General features: G+C 45.7%; 1 protein-coding gene across 1 annotated transcript; it reads left to right on the top strand.

The window, feature by feature from the left end:
• On the top strand, nt 1-26,781 carry ATP8B1 (ATPase phospholipid transporting 8B1). Its single transcript, XM_086480195.1, has 29 exons — nt 1-181; nt 3,799-3,896; nt 5,194-5,307; nt 5,842-5,940; nt 6,044-6,105; nt 6,542-6,614; nt 6,710-6,780; nt 7,988-8,070; nt 9,690-9,848; nt 10,025-10,113; nt 10,837-11,027; nt 11,924-12,132; nt 12,955-12,998; nt 13,144-13,300; nt 14,355-14,543; nt 15,290-15,402; nt 15,887-16,051; nt 16,417-16,528; nt 17,680-17,755; nt 18,553-18,685; nt 19,855-20,140; nt 20,854-21,077; nt 21,950-22,033; nt 22,983-23,228; nt 23,482-23,620; nt 24,671-24,801; nt 25,659-25,862; nt 26,277-26,315; nt 26,695-26,781. The coding sequence occupies exons 1-29, from the start codon at nt 1-3 to the stop codon at nt 26,779-26,781; spliced, it is 3,858 nt and encodes a 1,285-aa protein (XP_086336321.1).
• Nucleotides 26,782-27,457: the final 676 nt, after the last annotated feature.

The raw sequence follows: 27,457 nt of genomic DNA, 5'->3' as shown, positions 1-27,457 counted from the left end.
ATGATCTCAGAAAGGGATTCGGAGACCACCTTCGATGAGGATTCCCAGCCTAACGATGAGGTGATGCCTTACAGTGACGATGAAACGGAGGAAGAGTTGGACAGTCAGCAGCCTGCGGGCGAACCAGGACAAAACCGAATCAACAGAGACACCGAGGAGAGCCGAGAGCCGTTGAAAAAAGGTAACGTTATGACAGAAACTTGCTTTGGGTAGCAAATGATCCTGGGTACAGAGGCTGAGACATACATGGATCGATTTGATTTCTGTGCTTATTGGTTAGGTAGGATTTGGAATGGTTTATTTGAATCTGTGGAGGAGTAATTGATGGCAATTCAGTTTAACAAACATCAGAAGGAAAATCAGCTTCATTCCAATCTGCAAACAGAGTTCTGTGCCACTGTTTGTTGCGTAAAGCTGATGATCTGCACAGTGACCTCATCTTAATTAAGGCTGGCCCTCGATGTCCATAGCCTATGCTCCCAGAACTGCTTGAACAGAACCTGAGATACTTCTGGAAACTGGAACCAGCATTAGCCAATTTGCTGTGTTCAGTCAGTTGGTTTGCATGTATTTCCACTTTCCGAGCCTTGTGCGGATGACATCTCAGCTTCAATGCTAATTATGTAGCCCCATGACTTTCTTTATTTGCAGTGCTTCCAGAATCCCAGAAAGGCAGGGTGAGTAGGAGTTCAAAGAAACCCGTCAAGTGCGGTCTGTGTGCTGCCACCAGTGTAGGAGAGTGTAGGAGCATAAGTGGGAGGAACCTCTGGCATGTTTTAGACATACCTTAACCTCTGTCCAAGGAAAGTCTGTAACTCCCCTAAATACCTCTTTTTTTTTTTCTTTTTTCCCGGTGTTGCAATGTGAGTACTTTTTATTTAACCATCGCCTGTTTAATAGATTTCTTCCTGTTTGTGTGGCAATAGGGAACAGTTGATCACCTCTGATTTTATAAGGACTTATTACGTGTTTTCATTTTATAACCACTTATTACATGTTTAATTTTGGTTTGTTTTTTTTTTTTTTGCAATGACTGAGGTAACACAGTCTATAGAATAAACAGGTTTCTTAGCCTCTCATCATCCTTCATTTTTTCTTGAGTTCTCATCACAACTGTTGCTATCTCCCCCCACTCCCCCCACTCCCCCCTTATTTTATCCAGATATTTTATTTCATAGACAGAGTACACCAGCAGCCACAGGTTTGCTTTGTGGCCTAGTATGAGCACAAGAAAAACAAAAAAAGAGAGAAACAGAACTGAAACAGGACCTCCTACCCCTTCCGTTTCTTTTCTGAAATGTACCATGTCTTTTCCTTTATCCTGGTGAATGGGAGAGAACCTGAAAGCAGGGAGGTGAGTTTTGATTCTGCCCTCCAAAGGGCTCGTAGCTCCTGCTAGTTCGGTGTAGCCACGAGCCTCTGCTGTCTGTACAGTTAATGTTACCCAAATTATTATCCAGAATGTGGACTAGAGCTGTGGATATGGCAGAGTCCCTTTGAACTCTGCACTAGGGCAGAAGCTTTAAGGAGGTAAGAGATGTGGCCATGCACGCTTGGTAGGCCAGTACTCTATAGTCATAGAGCTTGTAAGCAGTTGACAAACTTTGTCAGATGTTTTTTTCTTTTTCCCCTCTTTAGACCCTTAGGGGTTTTTTTACTTGGTTAAATCCTCTTTGCCTGCTTTTTCTGGTTAATGAATAACTTTCTCGCGTAAGTTGCAGAATTTGTAGAATCTGCTGCCTGGTTCAGTAGCTAATTATATTCAGGTAGTGCCACAAAAATGTCATCCTTTTTTCCTTCATATTTTTTCCACTCAACAAAGATGGTTTTCCCCTTATATTCCTTTAAAGATGATGAATTACTGATGCAGCTTCCCAAATATTAGGATTAATATAACTTTCAAGCAGTTTAAAGTAATTTTGGGGAGCTTCCTGCAGGTTTTATTTACGACCTAATTTGCCAGTTTTCCATCTGGGGTGCCACGGTTTTATCAACACTGCAGTGTTTTTGGGAATGGGGTGAAGAAATGTTCTCGTAGGCGTGTTTACAATTTTCTTCAGTCCTGTCATTAATAACTTCCTCAATTCGTGCACCTCAGTGACAGATATCTTCTTTTAAACCAAAACCTGGTCCTCCAGTAATACTTTTTTGCGAATTTTATGTAAGGCAGCTAAACTGCTGTGATCGCAGCACTTCTGTGTGAGCCCTGACCAGGATGCACAATGTATCTTCACCATCTGATGCGCGTTTCCGTCTCTGCAGTCTTAAATACACGTGCTACAGCAGGATAACTATTTCTCTACTGTCATCTCAGCTTACAGCCAATATGCTGGAAATGGAAATTGTGTAGTCACAGCAGAGATCCCAGATACATCACAGAGAACTTGCTTTATGCGTTGGATGAGGGGAAAAAAAGGCTTTGTGCCTGGATTTGAGTTTCTAAGCCTGAGTCAGCCTTACCAGACCCGACTGCCTCAGGGCTGGCCCTACAGCAGCCCTGGAGCAGCGTCCCAGTGCTTCCCTGCCAGCCCCTGGCAGCGGGGGCCATCCCACCCACACCTCGGCCTCCAGGAGCTTCACCCCTCCATGCTCTGCAGGGCTGATGGGCTTGGGTCTGGGAATCCCACCAAACCAAAAGGAGCACCAACGAAGGATGTGGGCTGGAGAAAAGGGGGAGATGCTTGGCCGATGAGTCAGGAGAGCTGAATGTCAAAATGCTGTCTGCCCTGTCCTCCCCAGGCAGGCAAAGCCCAGGTGAGGCTGAGGAACCTGCTGAGGGAGTTCAGCGGGGAGCTGCTTTGATGTGGGCAGGGCCTGACCTGGGGTGTGGGTGGCAGGGTGCACGGGGCCACCGGTGATGCAGGCTTGAGGGCAGGAAAGGGATCTGAGGGATCCTGGAGGGGAAGGGGCAGCTTGTGAAAGCGGGGGCCTGGAAAATAACTTGACAGCAGGAGTCGTTCTGGCAGTAGATAGTGGTCAGCCAGAAGCTACGTACGTCCTAGATGAGCCCCACTTAAAGGTGGACATCACAGGACTTAGATTAATGATGGGGACCTTGAGGTGGCGATGGGTGGTTTGTGAGCAAGGCCCCTGGGAGCTTTTTCCTTGGGGAGGCTTTGTGTCAAGTCAGGTTTTAAATGCAGAAGGTGACAGAAGGAGGCAAGATGGCTCAGCTGCTTTGTAAGCAATTTTCCAGCTTTTATGGTCCAAAACTTCAGAAGGCTGTTGCAGAAATTGCTTGGTTAGTTTTGTTAAATTTTACTGAAAAATACAATTCATATTCCTGAGTTTTCAAACAATCGAACAAAATTGATGGCCAAAGAAATAAAATGAACACTTCAGATTTTCACTTTTTTATGTCTGTAAATGAAAACCATTGCACAGTGTAGTTATATGAAATAATTGTTTTGAAAAGCTGAGTGGGCCTTTTCATTTCTAGAAAGACTGAGAAACCCTGTTTTGCGTGCTTAGTGCTTCACAAGTGTAACAAAAGCAAACCGAAAGAAGGGAATTTAGCATGAGTAAGTGTTACTCTGATAGGTTTTCAGTTTCTCATAGAACTTCCGAATTGTTAGTCACCACTCCTACTTCAAATTATATTGTAATCATTAACAAAGACAAATATCCTGGAAACTTGTTGAAAACCGTTTTCTTTTGACTGTATACTAAAAAGCAGGTACCGGACTTGTTTCGGTTGAAAATACCTTTAAAAGATGGCATTTGAGGGAAAACCTGAAACTGGCAGCTTTGTTCCCTCCAACAATGTGGTGTTGACCCATTTTGCCTTGTCTCTTCCAGACTGCAGCTGGCAAGTTAAAGCAAATGATCAACGCTTCTACGAACAGCCTCAGTTTAAGAGAACGATATTTCTGTGCTTCACAAAAAGCAAATATGCAGTAAGTTTTCTGTATCTCAATGATGTGCTAATAGTACTTGCCAGGGTGAATACTTTCTTAATCTCAGTAAGATCTTTCAAACCACTGGTGATTAGTGTAAAAGCCACAATTAACACTTACTTAGGATTTCCAGCAAAGGTGGGGAAGTATAACTGGTTTTGGGTTTTTTGAATGGCAAATCAAAGTATCAAGAGAGTTGTTTAAGGCAAGATAGAGAATTAGAAGCCAGGTGACCTCAGTCCAAATTCCGGGTTTTATCTGCTCAGCTATGGCTGCTGCAAATGTCCACGTAGATGACATATTTCACATAAGAAGTCTCAGTGTAGTATTAAGCAAGCATATCCTGATTAAGCTAGACTGGGACAGTCTTAAAAATAGACATTTGGGAGTGTCTAGTCATCTAAACGGTGTCACTCTAAATCCACCTAATTATGACAAAAGAGACCTTTTTATCTTTCTTAGCAAGACAAAAGGTTGATTTTTTTTTTTTCCTGTTCCTAAATTTTTTTAAACTTTTCTACGTAATAAAGCTAGGGTGCTCGTATATGGCGCTGATCGCGAGTGAGGGGCGTGGACTGCGGGGTTACACGCGGACTGGCCGGCTTTACCTGTGATGCATCGGCTCACGTGGTTGCCTTGTGCCTACTGCATACCCACCCTGCAAGCTCGGAGCAGTTTGCATTGCCTCATGCAATTTAATAGGAAAGCTTCTACAACGGGAGCTATTCAAGTGGCAGTCTTTCATGCTTGGACTAGGTAGGGACTGGCACTCGTGATAGTTAACCTTTGGTGGATCTGATGTTGTCCCTCCTAAATAAGTCTGATTAACGGTCCGTAGTATCTGGATTCACTATTTGTAGTTTGATGCCTGAGACCAATTGTATCCCTAATGGTGACGTTGTGTATTTAGCCAATAGTGTCGAAAGGAGGAGGAGAGCACTAAAGTTTTGTCCCCTTCTCTGTGCTCATCCGGCCGTGCCACGTGCAGTGTCGCTCCCCTGGGGAGGGGCTGTACCCTTTCCACACTGTGACTGTGCAGTGCCCCGTGGTGCCTGGTGTAGCTAAAGCTTCGGCCCGAGCTGCCTTTTGGGGTGTGGTAACGTCAGTGAAACAGCCCTCTTAGGCCGTGTTTCGTTAAGACGGTGGCCCACGTTAAACTGTTCAGGAAGGGTGCAGCTCGGGCAAAGTTCGTAGGCAGGATTTCACTAGTGAAGTGCTTTGCTTTACAAATGTACCGTGCATCTTTTCGTCTAAGAATAATCTGCTGTTGTGAATGACATTTGGTTTTCTTCAACAGGGAAATGCAATTAAGACATACAAGTACAACCCTATCACTTTTTTACCGCTGAATCTGTTTGAACAGTTTAAAAGAGCAGCCAACTTTTATTTCCTTGTTCTTCTCATTTTGCAGGTAAGAAAGACGGAGAGAATACTAACAGGGGTGAATTTGAGGTGCTAATCTACTGAGCTGAATAATCCTTAGGGCACAATTCAGTGCTATCCTATCAGGAAACTGCAGGGTACTTCTTAACGGACTCGATCTGAGCTACTGCAGAAACTAAGCCCGTCTGGGCGGAAATCTGGAACAACCTACCCTAGCTTTGTGTTGGCTAGGATGGGCTAGTTGCAGTGTTCATGAATTTCATGGGGAAAAGATGTTTCTTTCACTTTGTAAAATATGACTGCCTTAAGTTCCACTCACAAGTCAGAAGTGCCAGCAGAAAATATGAGCAACTACAATTGTTAAAGAGAAACCAAAGCTGAGGCAGGGCAGCATGGTCAAACGCTACCCTGAGAGTTTTGTTCATCTTCACAGCCTGACTTAAAATTCTCTCTCTGATGTGTTGGTTTTCTTTCTTGTGTTACAGCCAGATCACTGTTAAATGTCTCTGGATTGACCTTCATTGATGATCTGTACTGAACTGCTTTTATTTGTCTTTTGTAGTCGATTCCCCAAATAAGTACCCTGTCATGGTATACAACACTGGTGCCCTTGCTCTTGGTGCTGGGAATAACGGCAGTCAAAGACCTAGCGGATGACATTGTAAGAAACTTGTTCTGTTAATGAGAAGCAAAAGAAAACAGTGCAGTTCGTTTCCTTATAGTGATGCACGGTAAGGAGTACATTATCTGCTCCTGGTTTTCAGACTCGTCACAGAATGGACAGCGAGGTTAATAATAGGACATGTGAAGTCATCAGGGATGGAAGGTTTGTACTGTTCCCTTCTTAAATTTGTGAGTAACGTTTGCCTTGTTACTAAGTTCCGTCACAGATCTTAGACCGTAGATGGTAGGGAAAGTTCAGCTTTTTGTTCTCTGCCATCTGTGTGAAAACCTAATTGAAAGCAGAAGAGAATTGCCCAAAGGAGTAATTTAAACTTAATTCTGTGGCACTAAATCTGTGCTAAGAGCAACTTCTTCAGAGAGAAGGACGGAAATTCATACATAGGTGAAGAGGGAAGAGAAGAGGTAGGTTGACTTTAAGTTAATCGACCTTCAACTGAATTGCAGTTTCCAAAAAGAAAAAACACAGCTTGCCAAAATGTGATGGTTTTGTACTAAGGAAAGTTCAGTATTGCAAGGTCTGTAGAGTGCATAGTGTTCTAGATTAAATAGTAATAATTATTAAACTATCTTGATATTAGGTTCAAAAACACAAAATGGAAAGATATTAAAGTTGGTGATATCATTCGTCTGAAGAAAAATACTTTCGTTCCTGTAAGTGCTTTAGATATATTTGTTTTCTGTTTGTACAGTATTCTGTACAGATCTTGACTTGGATTTATTCGATGCTGATTTATTTGTTTCTCTAGGCTGATATTTTGCTGCTGTCCAGCTCGGAACCAAACAGCCTCTGCTATGTAGAGACAGCTGAACTAGATGGGTAAGGCTCTCTTTAAGGATTTCTTGGATTTAATTTTGGCTTACTGGTGAACGAGCGAGAAGTGTGTATTTCAGATTCTACTTGTCGCTTATTAAGCCGCACCTGGAAAGGTGTGTCCAGCTTTTGCTTCCCACAATTCAAGGGTCATTAAAAATGGATGAGGGTCCACTGAAGCACCAGAAAGGTGTCTGAAGTGTTGGAGAGCATGGCATAGGAAGAAAGGGTGAAGTACTTGGGTTTATTCAGTGTGGAGAAGAAAAGGGTGATTTAATCGGTCTTCCAGTAGCTGAAGACAGTTAGGAGGAGAGGCACACTGGCGGGGCAGGAAGCAATGGATACGAGTCGCTTTAGAGGCAATTCTGTCTGCACTGAGAGCAGTTGTTCTCATGGTTGGTAATTTTTAGCCTTGGAACAGGTTGCCCAGGGAAGTGGTGGAATTCCTCTCACTGGAAAGTGAAGCTTGTCTTGACAGGCCTCTGGATAACCTTGTCTAACATCCTGCTTCAGACAGGAGGTTGGACTGTTGATTACCAGATCCAGCCTGGACTTTTCTTATTCCCTGTCAGTGGGAAAACAAATACACATATTTTTCTGTGGAAGTTTTTCATAGAAACTGCTTAGATAGCATAAATCTTACTGTCTCTGTCATCTTGCTTTGTAAATGTTGTTTTAGTTCATGTTGTCTGAAAAGCTAGTGCTGAGTTCTTCTAGAGAAGTCCATAATCATACGGGCTCACCTAATGAGGTGGAATGTTAGTTTTTCCGAACAAGCAGTGTGTTCCTCAGTCTTTAGTCATCTTGAAAAGGATGACTTACAACGCCATGCAAAACAAGGATCTGCTTGTGTTGCAAAAGTTCCTCTGTTGGAGGCTTTAGCAGTATCAATTATTAAATATTGCTTTCAAATAGCCATTACTTCAGACTTAATTACTGCATTAGTAAAACAGTGATTCTGAGAAGCTTCACTTACCTACAGCGAGCGGAGGTAAAGGGGTAAGAGTTCACTTGTGAAAGAAAGGAGCCGGTGTAAGAACTAGTCATGTGGTTCATGGATGCTTCATGTCCGTGCAAGTGCACGGCTTTGCCATGGCTTCCAAGTAGGAGGTCGGTACCTGCGGCACATGGGTTTGCTTAGTTTAATTTTGTTCAGACTTCTCTCCTGTATCCATGTTTTTAATAAAATGACCTTTCTGTCCTTTCTTCTTAGTGAGACTAACTTAAAATTCAAAATGGCACTCGAGGTAACACACAGATGTCTTCAGGAAGAAGGCGCGATGGCAGACTTTAATGGTTTGTACAGTTGTGTTCTTAAAACCATTTGGATGTGGCTCAAGCCGTTTACAGTACAAGTAAATAAAACGTGGGTGGGGACGGACGCATGGCCAGCAGTCCTTGTGACGCTGGAGTTAGAGGCTTCCTGGCTTTTGTCAGGAGGCAGCGTAAGCAAGCTGCACGAAGGAAACGGCCTGTCTGAAGATGAGACCTTTGCCGTGGATGAGCTGCAGCACTCTCAGAGGTGGCAGAGCCCTTTGTTAGTGCTTGCCTCTCTCTGTTCTTTGGAAAAAAGTGTGTTTGCTGTTGGGATTGGGTCTGCAAAATACCTTCTGTTGTTCTTTTCATGTTTATCGTTATGATCTAGCTGCTGTCTGCGCGTGTTGTGGAAACTTGAAGGGCAGGAATCCCTGCTCTTGCTGAGATCTGACACAGAGTTTTATCTCAAGCTGAATTTTTTAGTAATCCTGAAATTGCAAATGCTTAAAAAAAAAACCCACCCCAAACTTAAAGCAGAGTGACATGGAGAAGTACACAAGTAGGGGCTGTTCCTGGTTTCCTCCAGTGTGAGAACTGAGGAACGCGAAGTGAAATGAGCAACTGACGAATACAAAACAAACAGAAGGGAAATGCCTTTTCACACAACGTGTAGTTAAGCTAAAATTCACAGTTTGCCAGAGGATAGTGAGGATGTAAAAAATTTGTGCTTGCAAAGAACATCTCTTGAGCCAATTTCTATGGAAGGAGAGGCTGCCCACAGACATCTCTGGTTTGGGAACCTGTTGGCTGCAGCTCGCTGAAAGACTCGGCACGTGTTTCGGTGGCCTGCGCCTGGAATTTTACTCTTCCTTGCACGTCCACCAGTCGTGAGAGACAGGGCTCAGGGCTAGGGACAGCAGCGTTTTGACCTGCCACTGCCACTCTGTGCTCCTCTAGCAGCTCCTGTCGGCAGCTGTGCTGACATTTATGGGTTTCTATTTATTTCTGAAACAGAGTTCTCATAGTGGTCAGTGCAGCATGAGCCGAAGTTTGAAGATGGGTACAGAGATAAAACGTATATGATCAAGTGACCAGTCATAAAATGGGCAGTGGGAGTAGGGCAAGTCCTGAGAGTCAAAGTAAAAATGTCACTTCTTCAGCCGCGATGTCCCGGTACCTGCAGCAGTGCAGAGTGGCGACAGGCGTCTGTCGCAGTGTGCTGCGTGAAGGTTGTCGTCCCCTTGCGGGATCGTTGCCAGTCGGACTTCGATGGCAAAATGAATGGAACGCTACATTCATGCCAGAGTGTGAGATCGCTCTTGTAGGTAGGCCTTTGTTAAAACTGGAGAAATATTAAGAGAAAAGGTGAACAAGAAGCGCCCTATTCGGCAGTAAATGCTGTGTGTACTGGTCGCAGTGCAGAAATGCGTTCTTCCTGCTATTTCAGTGTGAAAGCAAAATACCACCCTAAGACACCATATTTAAAATATCAGCGGTACAGCACTGAATATTTTCCACCCTAAACTTCACATAAATTGTTTATTCTGAACACTTGTTTTCTCAAAAAAACAGCCCTGTGAAGTCAAACTGCTTCTGTGGTGGGTGGCATTTTTATTTAACTGCTGTATGTTGAACATACTCTGCTTCAAATTTTTTAGGTCTAATTGAATGTGAAGAACCTAATAACCGACTGGATAAGTTTGCAGGAACATTATTCTGGAGAAACACGAGTTATTCACTGGATGCTGATAAGATTTTATTACGTGGATGTAAAATCAGGAATACAGACTTCTGCCATGGAATGGTCATATTTGCAGGTATTTATGAATGGAATGTGTGAAATATTTGCCACCAAAAGCATGCCCTATAGAGTGAAATGACACCTTTGTCGTATAAACATCAACTTTTTTTTATTTCCCAATCTTGTAGAACAGTAATACTAGAGCTTGTTTGCCTATTGTGTATTTCCTTTTTTTTTTTCCTTTATTTTTAGGGGCTGATACAAAAATAATGAAAAATAGTGGAAAGACGAGATTTAAAAGGACAAAAATTGACTCCCTCATGAATTACATGGTTTATACTGTAAGCCTTTTTGTTTAAAATTCAGATGTTTGGGTTGATTTTAAAGTGACCGCAACTTTAGGAGACTTTTTTGTGCATGTAATAAGTATGTTTCCACTGTTTTGCCCTGATGAGTTGGGATGAAGTAGGAGGAAACCTAAAAGGGTGCCTCGCTGTTGGTGGAACCTGTGACCCTAAACTGCAGGTGTAGGGCAGCCTCTGCGAGGCAGAGAAGCGCTTCAAACCCCGGGTGGCGGGTCCTTCTGCTCGTCGTCACTGAACTGCTGGACAGAGGCCTGAGGACCTCGGTGCAGAGGTCTGTTCCGCCTGAAAGGCTCAACACCCGCGGTCAGCCCCTGTGGGGTGTGTGAGCAACACCCGCTGTCCTACAGCCCGCACTCTGCGGAGCGTGGTTCCCTGGGACAGGCAGAGAGGAGAGAGGAGCTGGCCTGTGGGCGGGCAGAGGCACTTACCTCAGCGTGACTGCGGTTCTGCCTCTGCCCCGAGCTGTGCGCCTACCCTGTTCACTGCCCGCTTCAACAAACGTAAAAACATGACAGTGATGCTTGGGGAACAGGCTAAAACTACAGCCCAGATGATCCCAAGAGGCCATTTTACGGGGAAGGTTTGCTCCCCTCCTTGTTACGTGCAGGTACCTGTAATACTCTGTTTTGAACGTGGGGATTTGGGATTGAAGTCGAGCACATTTCTGAAGTGTCACGGGCCTCTCTGTGTGCACTGTAGATTTTTGTCGTCCTCATCCTGCTGTCGGCTGGCCTCGCCATTGGACACACTTACTGGGAGCAGCAGATTGGCAACTCGTCTTGGTACCTCTATGATGCACAAGACCTCAGTCCTCCGTATCGTGGCTTCCTTAACTTTTGGGGATATATCATTGTTCTGAACACCATGGTTCCCATTTCCCTCTATGTGAGGTGGGTAAATGCCTTGGCCTTTAATAGCGGAACTAGTGAATGACTTAACTTACGGATTAATGTTGAACGGACTTAATTTCCCGTTGGTGGTAACAAATGCAGCTTCACATTGGATGGGAAAGGGTATTAATTCTCTGTCTTACTGAAAAGACACTGGATGCACTCACCCTCTTCACCAAGATTTTACAAGAAAGTGGTCTGTATTGCTTTCATATAAAATCACCACTCGAGGCTCTTTGACTCAGAATATAAAGATATCAAGCTTTTCTTACAGTATTAAGCATATCTACTCTGTACTTCGACTAAGGAAAAAATTCTCCCAAGCAATGATCTCTGACAAAACTGGAGACTTGACCCTGCTAGTATTTAGCTTCTTGGCTGAATTCTGCAATCACAGTGCATGAAGGAAACTACTTGAAAATAAAAACGAAAATGGAAAAGTCGTATTTTCCAGATTTATTCTCAAAAGAGAGGCCTTACTGCTCCGTGGAGCGTGAATAGTTTTCCCTTGACAAAGCTGTCTGTAACATATTTGAAATCATCCAACCTCCTACCCACTCTTCTCCAAATTGTAGTTAAAATGCTGTTCCTGAGTGGGGTTTCGATTTGTTATGGGAGAAGCACCATTGATACTTTTGGCTCGATAAGGCTTTTCCTCTGTTACTGCGGTGGTGTTGAAGCTGAGCTGTGTGGTCTGACGTCAGTTTGAGTGGCCTGGGTAGGAGTGGTGGTGCTGTGTGGTGTGCTGGTAGGTGTAATGGTTTGTCTTAAGCTCCTGGGCTATATAAGCAGATTGAGTCCTGGAAAATAGTGAGTCTGCTGGACCTGACAATATGTCGTCATTTTGACATACGAGATGCAGCTAGGAGCAAGAAAATTAATTGTGTTTCATTTAGCGTTGAAGTGATTCGTTGGGGCCAAAGCTGCTTCATAAACTGGGACCTGCAAATGTATTACCCGGAGAAGGACACGGCCGCGAAGGCCAGAACCACCACGCTGAACGAGCAGCTGGGGCAGATCCACTACATCTTCTCTGATAAGACGGGAACGCTCACGCAGAACATCATGACATTTAAAAAGTGCTGCATAAACGGCCAAAGATACGGTAAGTCCGTGCCACGCGGCTGTGCCCCGTGGCGAAACCCACGGCGAGCACGGGAGCTCCGACTGTGACAGGAGCGCGGGGAAGGCCCTGCGAGCCCCTGGGTGGTGCCGCTGGCAGCCTCTGGGCAGTTGGCAGCGAGGAGGAAACATAAAGCTTGTTTGAAGTCGGGGACATACGAGTCTTCTGAGTTTCAAGTGAACTTCCATGATTTAGCCCCGGCATTGAGTAAAGCTCAATGAATTGTTGCAGTTTTCCCACTATTTTCCCTGTTAAAAAGTGGAAACTGAGGGACTTGAGTGGAAACTGCCCAGCAGAAAGTCAGAAATTAGAATTTACAGAATGCTTTACTTCTGGTAGAAATGCTTCAGGAACAAAATTAATCCAGGAACAAATAAGAAAACTTTAGAGCAGCAGCAGTTTTTCGTTTTAGTGTTAGTTACTTCCATTTCCAGTCTTGTCCATATTTCAGTATTTAGCATATGCAGCGTATGTGCTTCAAAGCTGCGGTTTGGTCGTCTCGGATGACGAAGAGTGCCGTGTGGTGATGCCGTGGGCTTTTTAAACATCCTGCCTCTGAAGAGAGAGGAGGAGTTTCTGGCAGTGAAAGCCGTGTTAAGCCAGCGTGGATGTTTTATGACAATTCCACCGCATGCTTTTTCCCTTGTCTCTGCTTTGGTGTTACTGGCATACAAAGGTGCTGCGGCTGTGAATGAATTTGCTTTTTTTAGAATCTGAGCTGTTCTAGTGCAGTAGATAGTCTATGTGTTTTTTACTTTCGTTATTCTGTCCTGTGCCTTCTAACGGATGGTGCTTGCGCTGCAGGAGACTGTCGGGATGGAGCAGGGCAGCTTCAGAGCCACCCAGAGGTAGGTTGGTTGCATCTGCCGCTGAAGCCCGTACAGCCTGTAGAACAGGGAATGTTCCCTTGCCAGAGTACGAGGAAATGCAGGTAGGCACAAAGCGGTTGCACATGAGTAACTCAAAGTCTCTCCTCTTCTCTTGTCTGAGCAGCAAGTGGATTTCAGCTGGAACCTGTATGCAGATGGAAAGTTCTCCTTCTATGATCACTATCTGATAGAGCAAATAAAATCTGGAAAGGAGCCAGAAATTCAAAAGTTCTTTTTTCTGCTTGCCATTTGTCACACAGTCATGGTTGAAACCTCTGATGGTATGTATGTGTGTTTTTTTTCTTGTGTAAGGGGAAATAGTAATTCAAATGCAGTTGCACAAGGGAGAGGTCCAAAACTAATGCAGATCCCGTAAGGGAGAAGGAGCGTTACGCTGCTCTTCTAAATTAAACAAAAGCGAGAGCTGACGCTATGCCTGTGCTGAGTTTATCTGACCTTCTGTGGAAGGAGGACAGTTACAGCTGTGGCAGATGCACTCTTGGATAACAGCGGATGTAGAAAGGCAGGGGATGAGTTTATACAGGTGTCTTGTGCTTCCATGTTATGGGTCTCCTCCCTGTTCAAAGACATCTTTAAGGTCTCCAAAGCGTACATTTCAAGTGCAGTGACAGTAACACTAGCGTAGCCTCTGGTTCCACGTGCCTATGTGAAAGTACAAACACACACATGAGTCACGTGTGTCTGTCCCAGGAGCGTGGGCAGCAAATAAGCAAACCGAACAGCAAAAATGTGACACAAACTACATTTAGGGGTGAACAGGTACTGAAAATTCATGAATGTGAAAAATAAGGTTGGAAGTGTCAGTTGAAATGTTGAAGAGAAATACTGCTTTACTTCCGTCTCTGCAAGGTCTCCAAAACCGTCAGTCTCCTGTCCTTTCTCGCTCTTCCGACTAACGGTTTTGGGGTGGTTTCCACCTCATTGTGTTGGTGCCTGTGCCCAAGGATTTGTCGTTAGAAGCTTCCTTCAAAAAGGCTTAAATGAAAGCATCGAGAATTAAGATATTTAAGTTATGTTTGTTTTGAGACAGAGAAGTTATGGGGTTTGCTTTTATACTTGGAGGGAGGGATGGTTCAGCGACTACCCTGTTTGGAAGCACACGGATGGAAAGGTCCCTAGTCCCTCTCCTCTGGGCGTGCTGCTGTCGGGTGCTGCAGCAGTGTTACCGGCCCTCACTTCAGAAGGGGAAGGGGCTCTGCATGTCCAGCTCCCTTGCTCCAAAGACTGGGTGTGATTCTGTAGCTGTGGTGTCCGAGTGCCCCCGTAACGCGCCGGCATGTCCTGGCTCTCTCTCCTCGCTGTTCGCCGGTACAGGTCAGCTCAACTACCAAGCAGCTTCCCCAGACGAAGGGGCCCTGGTTACGGCAGCCAGAAACTTTGGCTACGTTTTTCTTTCGCGAACACAAAATACTATCACTATAAGTGAAATGGGGATTGAAAGAACCTACGATGTCCTCGCTATCTTGGATTTCAACAGTGATAGAAAGCGGATGTCCGTCATCGGTAAGCTGACTGCAACCAGCCCTTACAGAAAAGGTCACTTGTATTTCGTAGGTGAAAAAGTATGTGCAGGGGAAGTTGAAGTCAAGAATTACGGCTCTGTAACGCGCCGTCCTAGGGCAAATTTTAATCCACATAGCTCTGGATGGCAAAAGAGAGGCTTTGTAATTAGGTGTGAATGTGTCCAGTAGACAGTCCTGGTGTTCAGATGTGGCCTCTGCTGAAGACAATCTTGGGTGCCTTTAGTAGAAGCTTGAAGAAATGCTGCAAAGATGATTTATTCCCCTTTTTCCCCAGAGGACAAACAAGTTGTATGTTCCTCTAGCTACTGGAATACTAGGTATGCAGGTCGAGGTATAAAGAGCTCTTTAGTTTTGATTTTAACTGCCTTTAAAGAAGTCAGCCTGGAATCGGTTCAAGGTCTGTTGGTTTTAAGGGTATAGTTATGGTGCGTCGTAGCTCTAGCGTATGTCTCTGCCCAGCCCCTCTGCGCAAGCGGGGTGTTAATACTATATGGACCATTCTGACAAACATAACCCTCGGGAGTTTGGCTGTCCTCTTCTGTCACGACAGAGAAGAGGAAATGCACTTGTCAACCAAGTTCCTTCACTGAACAGTGTTACAGATGGAGAAAAATGATCTTGTAGTTTTGGTACTGAAAAGCAGTAGACTGAAAAATCCAATCTGAAACTATTCCTTTATTTAAATGTACTCTAACATTGTCCCACCTCTCATACTTTACTCCACAGTAAGAGAATCGGGTGGAAATATCAGGCTGTATTGTAAAGGGGCCGATACAGTGATTTATGAACGGTTGCACCCAAGGAATCTAAAGAGAGAAGCTACGGAAGAAGCACTAGATGTACGTTTGTATTTGATATGCCATTTTAAAATTAAAAATTGTTTATTTCTGACTATAATTTTATTAATTTCCTTTTCCTAAGCTATTGAAACAAATGCAGATCTATAATTGGTTCCACAGATCATCCCAAACCTGAGAAATAGTCAAAGCAATATATTTTTTCATGCATGTTCTTCAAAATGCATCTATTGTCTTTTCATGAGAAGTGAACTTAAACCTTGTCCGCACGCTTTTCTCTCACAGTTAGCGGTATTGCAGGTCACTGCACTGTGTTCTGTCTGTCCCTTCTTCAGCCTTTCAGTTCGGACTGCCTTCCCAGCTGTAACTTCACTTTTGGCATTTCTGAAATACCCAGGACTAATTGCGCAGTCAGGCTTGTTTTATCAGACTTACCAAGTGCTGGTGATCTTAACTCTTCTGTCTGGATTGCAAATGCAGGAGTTTGTTTGTCAATATGTTTTTTATTATTATTATTATTTTTCAGATTTTTGCAAATGAAACTCTTAGGACACTCTGCTTGTGCTACAGAGACATTGGTCATGATGAATTTGAAGCATGGAATAAAAAGTTTGTGGAGGCCAGTGTAGCTACAGCTAATCGTGATGAAGCTCTGGACAAAGTGTATGAGGAAATAGAAAAAAACATGACTGTAAGTGAAGCTTTATGTTTTTTAGTGTACTTTTATTCTTTTATAAGAAGAAACAGATCTTTTTGAAAAGAAATTGTCCTTGTTTATTAGGACATCTTGATTTCGATCTTTTGAGTGTTTTACTGGCTTTAGAGCCATGCCAGATTTTAGAGTCTAATAGAATGAAGGGAAATGTATTTTAGTACCTGTATTTCAGGGTGGTCACTTCTATATGCAAGGGTTAGATTAGTCTTTACTGAATTCTTAGATTGAGCTGTACCTTGGCTTGAAGACATGCCCAGAGTAGTTTCCTACTCTACTGAAAATGAGCCGGTTTTCTATCCATGCTTATCCTACTGAATACCAGTACTTCACTTCTCTTCCAGCTGCTTGGCGCGACAGCTATTGAGGACAAACTGCAGGATGGAGTTCCCGAAACGATTTCCAGACTTTCAAAAGCAGACATTAAAATCTGGGTGCTTACTGGTGACAAAAAAGGTGGGTTTGGGTTTACTTACAGTCAAAGAGCAGGTGAAAACGGAGTAAGGGCTAGAAGGTGAACTGGGACAAATGCAGAGTTAGAAGTAAAGCATATGTTTCTAGAAAAGCTTAGTATGAAAGTCCATTTAAATCAAAACTGGAGGAATTTCTACAAGGTGCAGAATTTCATCCCAGCTGTTCCCAGTCCAGAGTTACTGGATGGGCTTCTGTGTGACTTCTGTTCCCCGAAGAGATTGGCCTGGATGACTGATTTTGTGACTGTCTTCTGTAGAGGAATATCCAGCTACTGCTTTTCCCAGTGCAAAGCAAATGCAGGACAACACTTGCAACAGCAGTACCTGAGGACAGGTACTAAAACTTGTCTTTTTACAGTGAAAACTTACTTTTCAAATATCATAAGTGCTGCTGCTGGAGACTGATTTGCTTTACTTTTGGAAGTTGCTAGTCTGCAGTTTGGCAACACGTTCTGTTAAGTCAATTCAAAAAATGGCATTAAATGTGTAAGTGGGAGCAGCTGTGCTACAGCCTGGGTGGAGGTGCAGCCAGACCAGCGCCTCGACGCTGGCCTTGGTTCAAGGAATCCAGAGCAAGGACAGGGCAAGGTGGCGTGGCCTGCCCTGTGGCTGGTTCTTGCGTTGCCTGTGGCGTAATGGCGCTCTGACGTGGAGGCAGCATCTCCACCATCAGGTTAAATAGGCCCTGGTAGATCTTTCTTCCACGAATTGGCTGATAGACTTTTCCAGGTCACTTTTCCAGGCCGCTAACAGCTTTTGTGCTCAAAACGTGTTGTGACGATGCATTCCACCGCAGCAATGGCCGTTTCGTAGGAAGTGTTGCATAGGAAACGTGGTTCCCTGTTGTTGACTTCAAATCCATCACCCACTGTGCCTTCATTGCCACGCGGTTGCTGTAGGACGCGTGATGAACGAGCATTCCCCCAGCTGCTGCTTGGTGCCGTGTGTGACTTTTTCTTTTTTTCCCTCCTGTCCATCCGCACCTGCAGTACTGAAAGGGAACTTCACACTGAAACATAACTTCAGAAATTACTTGAGGACTTCAGATACTTCTGGATGCTCCCAACAGTTACTGAGGACAAAAGTTTTAAGTAAATACTTTCCTGTTTCGGGTTTTTTTTTTTTTAATTACAGAAACTGCTGAAAATATTGGATTTTCTTGTGAACTCTTAACGGATGAAACAACAATCTGCTATGGAGAAGATACCAGGCAAGTGAAAAGCACAAAGGCTTTCTTTGGTGCGAATTAAAAAGGTTCCATTTTTAAAATTAACCCAGCAGTAACGTTGGTTTCTCCTGCAGTGACTCTGCAACGACTGAACAGTATTTCTTGGCAGCTGTTCAGCTGTACGTGCCGGTTTCTCTGCTTTTTACAGAACTGTAATTTTACAAGGCAAGCTCTTAGCTGTGGAGAAAGGTGGTGATACCCTGTTTGCAGGAGGTTATACATTCTAGTCAACAACCGTTGACATAAAATTTGTCCTGTAGTTCAGACAAGTCTGGAGCCCACGGGCGTGGGCTAAGCAGATCTCGCCCTAGTCCAGATCTTGAGCAGTGGACAGGTTTTACTCTCACTACCTTTCCCTGAAAAGCAGTAGACTGTCCCCGAACTCCAGCATTACCCCAGCTGGTCTTTCACCCTGTCTCACACTCGGGTCCGCAGCACAGCCCTATGCTGTAAAAACGCAGTGGGTCACGAGGTATTCAGCACTCAGTCACAAAGAATTCGTCAGAATGGTTAGACCCAAGGAACAGTAGCGTGGGACTGGGAGAAGAGCTGGAGCCTTTAACAGTGTCACAATTATTCCTGACTCGTTTTTCCGATTTCTTCCTTATTAGCCAACCAGTGTGATCCTCTTTTCACTGTTGCTCTAGCACCTAATACATGGCAAAAAAAGTCCTTGCAGCGTATATTGCATTTCTTTCTTCCAGATTTTCAGTCTGGGACTGATCTAGCTTGAAGTTTGTCCTTGATTTTTCTGTAATAGCATCCGCTTCTCTGTCCAGTGCTCTTCTTCAAACTAGGTTGGAAAACCAGAGGAACAGAGCTGGATCAAGTACACCTTCCTCTCTAAGAATGAACGAGCCGTTCTTCCAGGGTAGTAGAGATCGTGCCTTAATAATCACTGGCTCCTGGTTGGTATGTACAAAAGCTGTTCTCCTGTGTATTTGAGATTTTAAGGGTACCACCAAGTCACAGGGTCCTTCGCTGAGGACTCTGTTCGTTTGTCTCCTTTGCTAAATGAATCAATGAGAATTCTTTGGCCATCATGCTGCCAGTTGAACACATCTGTTTGATGTTTATGTCCAGAAGTGTTTTTTGGTTTGAAGGTTGAAAATAGTGCTTAATAAAATAAGGAATGTCTTGGGCCTTTCAAATCACCCTGGTAGCTGCCATCAAAGTAAAGCCAAGCCCCCACAAAAGCGCAGTCTGATTTTTCAGAGTATTTATTCTTCATGGGGATTCCAGTCTAATAGGAAAAAAAAAAAAGAGAGAGAGAGAGAGAGATGACTGCCAGCATTACAGGATGCATGGCTTCAGTATAGGCACAGAAATCACACTTGGCATGAGAGATGGGAGTGAAAGGGTAGAATTAAAAGACATTTCCTGCTCAGTCCTGCAATATAGTGCTCTCACGGGAGCTCAGAAAGCAGAAAAGAGCTTTCAGCAGGGAAGTGCCTGGCAGTAATTCAGGGACTATTGCCCACCCTGTTGGCAGGCTGCTCTTGCAGGCACCTGGAAAGGAGAGAGTCCAGCGAACAGCTAAGGACTGTCTGCCGTGTCTCAGCATTCCAGCTCTGAACCTTTACTCTGTATAAGGAAATATACATCCGTGCGTGAGGCACGAAAGCAGGCTGGGGATGCCTGAAGGTCATCTGGCAGGAGCATCAGACAGAATTGCAGATCTCTGTTACTGCCTACTCCAGCCGAACTGCCCCAGAGCTAGGCCGGGTGTTTATCGGACACTTCCACACGTGTTGGGCATAGTTGTGCTTCCTTTAGGAGAGGGGGAAGCTTAAATACCAGAATATTTTCAAAAGTTAATTAGTTCTATCCAAAGAAATATTCCTTGGAACTCTGGAAGAAGTGCTGTGACACTAAATGCAAATGTTTTGCTGTCGTTAATCCCACCAAGTGCATTCTTTTCATTGTTTCCGTAGCTCTTTGTTCACTCCTCTGCACGAGCGTTTTATTAAAATGCTATAAAGGGTGACGGGAGCATAATGAAGTTCAGGTGTTGTATAGGCAGTACTTGCAGAGTGATTTGAAATAGTGTGAAGGGAACATAATGTGTTTTTGTTATGCAGAATGAAATCCTGCTAGAGAAGAAAAAGAAGAAAAAGAAACTTAAACTGAAATTCCCTAGAACAGTGGAAGAGGAAAAAAAGCAAGCCGAGAAGAGAAGAAGGGCTGAAGCTTACAAAGAGCAGCAGCAGAAGAACTTTGTTGACTTGGCCTGCGAGTGCAGGGCTGTGATCTGCTGTCGTGTGACGCCCAAGCAGAAAGCCATGGTGGTCGAGCTCGTGAAGAAATACAAGAAAGCCATTACTCTGGCTATTGGGGACGGTGCCAATGATGTAAACATGATTAAAAGTAAGGCAGCTGTAAAACTTCTCTCGGTAGGAAAGCTCTCTTCTGGGCGTTCTTCTGCAGTCTCTTCACTATTCCCCTTTGTTCAGAAGATTCTACCATCTATTTCATTGCCCACGTTAACAGCACTCGGGCTTTGTTAGCTTCTATGCCGGTGCTTTCCCGTTTTGAGGAAGCCCTTTATGAAATGGTTAGTGGTTTTTGCTGATGTATTTTAGCTTTTTCTGTAGACATTCCCTGGGAAGGGACTTGAATGACATCTGTTATCATGTGGGTTGCAAAAGTGTAGTGTAAAGGACAAAGCAGTAGCTTAGCTGCCCCTTGCTTGGAGGATGCTCCCACTGAGAAGGAAACTCCTGGGAGATGGTTTATGTTACAGGTGTGTTTGTAAACCGCCTGGCCAGTTCGTTCAGGGGTTTGCTTGCTCTGTCCCATCGCTTGGCTCTCCCATGGTCACATTTCCCAGCATCCGATCTGCTGGAACAAGCCCTGAGAGATAATCCAAGCAACGATGGAGATGTGAGCAGTAAACAACAGGGCAGGGAAGGGGTTATGCTGTTGTGCTTGTCTTTAGTGCAGCCCCTGTGCTGTATGCAGAAGTGAAATGGGGCAGAAGAACCTGAAGGAGAGAATGGGAACCGCTAGATTTGCCTTCGGTCACGTTGTGCCTCTCCTGTTGCTAAACATAGTGTGTGGTGTTTGTCTCGTTGACTTAGCTGCTCACATCGGAGTTGGAATCAGTGGCCAAGAAGGGATGCAAGCTGTCATGTCAAGTGACTACTCCTTTGGGCAGTTCCGCTACCTCCAAAGACTGCTGCTGGTCCACGGCCGATGGTCTTACATTCGGATGTGCAAGTTTTTAAGATATTTTTTCTACAAAAACTTTGCTTTTACACTAGTCCACATCTGGTATTCATTCTTTAATGGCTTTTCTGCCCAGGTAAGAAGGCACGCTCGTGTGTGGTATTAACAAGCAGATCTTCCTTTTTGTCAGTGTAGAATAGTGAAGGCTTAACCTGGGAAGGGGTGGGAGCCTGAAGTTGTCGTCAGTAATTTCTGCAAGAGTGTAGGTGATAACTACTAAGCTGGCTGGTTACAAGCTACGCAGTTGGTTATGATTGCAGAGCACCAACATGTGTATCGTGACTGCACAGGGAGGAAGAGGTTGTTACGTAGTGCTCTGGAAAACCTTTCCCAACCCTGCTACCTGAGGTGTTCCCAGTGAAGTGGGACGGTGCATGTGTGTAGTGGTAGGAAACCAAACCTGAGATTTTTTTACCTTGAACTGCTGGCTAGAATGGCTTGAAATGTGCTTGTTGTAACTGCAGTGTTTGAAGTTCATCCAGTGTTGAAAGGCCTTCAGGAGTTGAGGTGCATCTCCATGGGCATACCCAGAAGCCAGGCAGACGCCATTGCATGGACCAGCGTGGAGGGTCAGGGCCGTGGTCACAGACAAGCAGCTCTGCCTGAGGTTAATGCTGTTTGCTGTGATGGATGCCTAGGACAGCAAAAGAAGAACATGAAAAGAAACCAGGGTTCCCAGGGTTGCACATGAGATGCCAAGTGCTTGTCACAGCCACAAGTGCAGCTGTGAACCAGCCTGGCACTTGGTGTGAGGTGTTGGTAGTGTTCCAGGTCGGGTGACGCCAGGGGTTTGTGAGGAGTGGGGCAGCTTCATACAGGCTGAAAATAGTTTCAGCAGGGCTTTGAGCTAAGGTGCTGCTTGCCTTTTGCGAAAACACCAGGCATTGGAAGGAAAAGGTGTAATCCGAAAGAAATCATTAACCACTGAACTTCTTCCTCTTCTTGCAGACAGCATATGAAGACTGGTTCATCACGCTGTACAACGTACTGTATTCTAGTCTCCCGGTTCTGCTAGTTGGCCTGCTTGACCAGGTATTCTCCAGGTTGTTAACAGCAGATGAATCCAAAGGCATCTGACATCAAGTCTTTAATTACACTGAAACTGGTTGCTTTGTTTTTTTCCAAGCATTTGAGGGGTTGGTTTTGGTTTTTGGCTTTTGAAAATGTATTCCTCTTCCCAGTGTGTGAGGTAACGAGACAATGAGCAGAGGGTTACTGAAGTAGCCAAAGTCAGTCAGGTCGGATGTCTCCAGTGCTAATAATGTTTGTTACAAACACTTCGAAGTGCCCACTGTGCCCTGACATCATTCACACGGCACAGCGACGGGCAGCTTTGTTAATGGAAAAGGTGCTCCTTGCTCACCCTTCTGAGCTGAAGACGGAGGGACTGAGCAATTCTGGATGACTGTGTGTGAGAGGAGGTCTTGGTGTGTAGCGTTTGTTTTAACTGAGTGGGACAAGTGCTTTTGGCTCTCTCCATTTGCTTTTCTATACAAGGCTTCCCTGCTGATGAGGCAAATCAATGTTTCTGCTTTCTTTTGTGACGAAAGATGAGAAATATGTTGAGTACCAGATTAAGATCTCACTTGAGTATTTGTTAGAGACTTAAAGTCGGGACATGCAGCAATAGCCCCCATCTTCTGCTCGTCACTCCGTAGGGAAAGGTCTCCAACACAGTACATAGCTGTAAGCGACTGGACGTTCTTGTCTTGGCAAATAATGGGCTAAAAACCTAGAAGCCAGGAATTGGGATATGTGATAGCTTTGTGAAAGATCTCCTCCAGGCTTGGTTCTTCCTCATTGCATGCGTTACTCTGTGCAAAGTCCTGCTGCCCACGCTGCTACTTGGAAAGGGAAAGAAATCTGCCGTTTCCGTTGGGACGTTGTATAGTTGAGCTTCTTCAAAGCTCACACGAACACCAAACACCAAGAGATTGCAGCAACCTTTTTTTTTTTTTTCTTCTTTTCCCCCTTTATTAAGGATGTCAGCGACAAACTGAGTCTTCGGTTCCCTGGACTGTATGTTTTGGGACAGAAAGATTTACTTTTTAACTACAAGAAATTCTTTTTAAGTTTGCTTCATGGAGCTATAACTTCATTGATCATCTTCTTCATACCTTATGGAGCTTACCTTAAAACTATGGGACAAGATGGAGAAGGACCTTCAGATTATCAGTCATTTGCCGTCACAGCAGCATCTTCTCTTATATTTGTCGTCAATTTGCAGGCAAGTAAGCTTAGCTCCCTGGTCACTGTTGCTCGGAAAACACTTTCTGGTCGTGTTTCTCAATCTGTCTACTGAAAACGTAACAACATGCAAAAGCTTCCCTTTTCTGCCTTCTCTCTTCTCTGTTGGTGCTCTCTTTCTGACTCATGTGCAACTGGATGAGAGATGGCTCAACCAAAACACTGCCAGTGTTCACAGTAGTTGATGTTACTTTGAATTAATAAACTCATTGGAAGCTTTTGTTTGCTTTCAGATTGGCTTGGATACCTCTTACTGGACGTTTGTTAATGCTTTTTCAGTATTTGGGAGTATTGCACTTTATTTTGGTATCACATTTGACTTACACAGTGCTGGAATCCACGTTCTCTTTCCTTCTGCCTTCCAGTTCACAGGTCAGTCCTTGTGCTTTGTGTTTCTTGTTCCTCTGTCACGCCGCTTTGTAACTTGAGCAGAGCTAAGGCCAAAATGCCGTGGCATCCACCTGATGTCCATGGAAGGAAATTGCGTCAAATACTAATTCACCTCCACGGAAGGGTCTTGTTTATGTTTGGGGCCAGGTTGCTTTGCGGGAGTAATTCTCTTCTCTCAGTGAAAGTGAGCTGGAACTTGACGTTGCCCAGCAGTAGGAGTCTGCAAATGGAAACTCAGTTAGAATTGTTGGGGCAGCTTCAAGTCAAGGGGCTGTGATGGCCTGGCAGGTATGCGTTTGCCCCGTTGCTCTAACTGATCAGCGGAAGCTAAAACCGAAAGTAAGACAGAGCCAGATGCTGTTTGCAGCTCCGTGGGATTTTGCTGGAAGTCCAGGGGGGTCTAAGTAGCAGCCAGCTGGAAACCTTTTTTCTGGGGAAAACCGTGCTTTTTAGTTTTCCTAGTGACAAATCTTTCATACGTTGCCTTGGATCCCCCCCAAAATAACAAGCCCCCTCAATTTTATGTTCTCATTTTTAAGCTGAACCCAGTTGGAAGAAGGCAGTTGTCTCTAATAGAATGTTTTTCTTTGACCTTTAGTAATGTTTCAGACTATATCGATAACTTCCTTCCACCTGAGTATTTTGTGCATTTCAGAAGATGATAAAGATAGCACTGCTGCTTAGTTTGATAGAAACTTCCGTAAGACTAGGGGTTTGGCTGCTAAATACCGCTGCTTTCTAGGCCGCGTACATGGCAATGATACCGGGGGGACTTTCTCTTGCTTTAGAGCCGGACAGAAGCCGTGCATCTCAGCCAGGCGTTTGTCTCGCAGCCTGCCATGACTCTTAAATGGGCTTTGACATTAATACGGGTGCGTCGTAATAGAAGGGCTTTATAAATTCTTCCTATTATGCTCTCTTCGTAGTCAGGTCGTCAGGCGAGCAGCTGTGGCTGTCAGTGTCTTACTTGTGTTCTAGAGCTAGTTGACTTGATCGTGTCGTAAATTTAACTTTTGCCCTTTTTATTCCTAGGAACTGCTCCAAATGCTCTGAGACAGCCGTACCTCTGGCTGACCGTGATTTTATCGATTGCTATTTGCTTACTTCCTGTAGTGGCACTGCGCTTCTGGTCCATGACGATCTGGCCTTTGGAAAGTGATAGAGTGAGTAAGGGCTTACGTTATTTCCGTTAATTGGGAAGGTACTTGCAGGAGGCGGTATTGGTGCTGATGGCAGAGACAAATGAGTGATGTGCCCCAGGGAGAGCTACACGGAGCTCGGGTGCCACAGCCAGGGAGGGTGGCAGCAGGGCTTTGGGGACCAGGCCGAGCCTGCCTCCTGGCTGGGTGACCGCTGCTGCCACGACATCTTGCCATCTGCGGCCGGGCGTCACTCTGACGTGTTCTTGTTTCCCAATATCTTCCTTGTGTGCCTCTCTGGGATGCAGAGGTGCGTTACAAGCTCAGCACACAGCTCAGTGTGGGCTGATTCATCGTGTGTCTCAGCTGAGCACTTGACTTTGTGAAACCTCAGAAACACACACTGAAGCTACCGCTGGCCTGACTTTTGTTTTGATTTGGGCTGTGTTGGAGTTCCATTGTTACGTGCCGGAGTGTAGTGGACAGGTTTTGTTTGCTTCTGTTCCGCCTTGAGCTGGCAAATAGCACGTGGCTATGAAAATAGTTGAAATTGGGTTAGTGTTGTTTAAAAAGATACTAAAGAAGTGTCAGCGTGGGAACGCAGGAATAGCTTTCAATTATGTGTCTTCAATCCTTTTCAATTAAAGACACTTAAAGATAAATTGGTTAAGTTCCGAATCACGCAGTAGTCTTCCTGAAACGGTGATGTGTTACTGCCTATGTTCTTGTTTCTGACAAAATCAAGTTTAAAGAAGAGAACCCTTCCGTTCAGCCGTTTAAGGGTGTGAAAGGTGCCGTGCTGTTTCCCCAGACAGGAGCTGCAAACAGGCTGTTCTCCCTTGTCATAACCTGTACACTCATCTGTCTTTGCATGCGTGCAGGTTCAGAAGAACCGCAAGAAGTACCTGGCAGAGGAGCAGCAGTGGAAGCGAAGGCAGAGTGCTTTTCGCCGAGGGGTCTCTGGCCGTCGCTCTGCTTACGCTTTCTCCCACCAGCGGGGATACGCTGATCTTATTGCTTCCGGGCGCAGCATACGGAAAAAACGGGCCCCTTTAGATGCCGTCCTGGGCAGCAGCGTGACGGAGGTCAGAGGCGCTCGCTAGTCAAGCTGAGGTACTGCAGCTTGGGGAGGAGCTTTTTATCCCACGGATTGCACAAAAAACCAATTTAAACAGACTCAGGATATTTTTGTAACCAAATGGCGTAAGGATATGAAGACTTTTTTTGTAATGTTTTATCGCAAAACTCCCTGGGTTTGGACTACTGGAAATCTAGACAGGCCAAGAGTTCTCTGTGGAGCTACTCCTCATCCTTGTGCAACCCATTTCTGCTTAATGTGAAAGTGAAGGATACGTGTGTGAGGGTATGAAAACCCAGCTCTGTCATTTTATCTTTTTTTTTTTTTTTTTAGCGATGCCTGGAATTGCAAACTTTTTTCCACATGTTAACACTGTGTTGGTGTAAAACTGCAGCGACATTTCATATTTTGTCTTTGAAAGCACACTGCTGAGTCCCAGTACCTGGTGTGCGCCATTTCAGTAAGTTGCACAGCCCCCCTGGCACCTCAGATGCTCAGTCTTTGGAGAGGGCCTAGACCTTCTCTTAGCAGACATGGGGATACATCTGGTGCTAAACTGTAGTCCGTGTCAGGTTTTATTTGGAATTCTGACATTTATGGGTGTGGTTTGTATTCCTTTTCTTTCATCACGGTGCCTACAGCGTCCTGCACTGAACGGAGAGAGATTGTTCTTCGTGTCCCGTCCGTGTGAGTGCCAGGGCACTGTTCCTCCCCCAGCCCTCCCTCCGCTGCCCCTGGCGCAGAGAGATCCCAGGCACTGTTTTTTTCTCGCTCTCTGTCTGCATCTTTCCCCCGCCGGCGTCCAGTTGTGTCTGTCCACCCCCTCTTTTCACGCCCAGCTGCACCTGGTCCCCGGAACGCTGCCCTTGGGGCTGTCAGAAGCTGCTTCACGGCGGCTCAGGCCCAGCCGTCGCGGTGGGCAGTGAGGGAGCAGCCCCTTCTCGGCGGGACGCGTTTCCCTTGGCGGGGCGTCCCTCCTTACAGCGTGAAAGGTGTTTTCATGGAGTCTCTGCCTTCGCACCCGCTTTTGCCTCTCAGGGGCAGCTGTGCGAAGGCTTCGCTCTCATCTCCCCCTCCCGGGCCGACGGTGGGCACGGGACGGTTTGACAGGGGGAGGGAGGATCCGCGGCTCCGGGCGGGGATGGAGGGTGCGTTTCGGGCTGTGACGCGAATAAAACGTCCCCAAGGCTACAGCTGTTCGTCTCGTGGAGGGGGGGCTGAGGGGGGCGAGGGAGGAAGACAGAGGGGGTCAGTCCCCCAGCCCCACCGCACGCCGTGGGGACGGCATTGCCGTGACCAACGCGCGCCACGGGGAGCACGGCCGCGCCGGCGGGGGCCGGGGGGTGACACCCTCCCCGCGGCAGGGTGCGGGGGGTGAACCGCCCCCCCCCGTCCCCCTCCCCGGCCTGGCCCTCGCATCCCGGCGGCGGCGGCGAGGCCGCTCTGCCGACGTGACGCGGCTGACGGCGCCCTCCGTCCCGCACGTGCGGGGCGGGGCCCCTCCGCGCCGCCGGATGCTCGGGCAGGGGCGGGGCGGCTGACGCAAGGCGGCGGCGGAAGCGCGTTGCCGGCACTTCCGGCGACCGGGGCGGCGGTGCGGGC

This window comes from Leptosomus discolor, chromosome Z (assembly GCF_034619465.1).
Source record: "Leptosomus discolor isolate bLepDis1 chromosome Z, bLepDis1.hap2, whole genome shotgun sequence".
In the NCBI taxonomy this organism is placed as follows: Eukaryota; Metazoa; Chordata; class Aves; order Leptosomiformes; family Leptosomidae; genus Leptosomus; species Leptosomus discolor.
Note: the sequence above shows the minus strand (reverse complement) of the source record. Positions and strands in the feature narration are given on the sequence as shown.

What these genes read in the sequence shown, in the direction of transcription:
- ATP8B1 (XM_086480195.1), top strand. Translation starts at nt 1, where the DNA reads ATGATCTCAGAAAGGGATTCGGAGACCACCTTCGATGAGGATTCCCAG. An exon ending in CCCATTTCCCTCTATGTGAG is followed by an intron (nt 11,028 to 11,923) that starts GTGGGTAAATGC and finishes TGTTTCATTTAG; the next exon opens with CGTTGAAGTGATTCGTTGGG. An exon ending in GGCCTTTGGAAAGTGATAGA is followed by an intron (nt 24,802 to 25,658) that starts GTGAGTAAGGGC and finishes GCATGCGTGCAG; the next exon opens with GTTCAGAAGAACCGCAAGAA.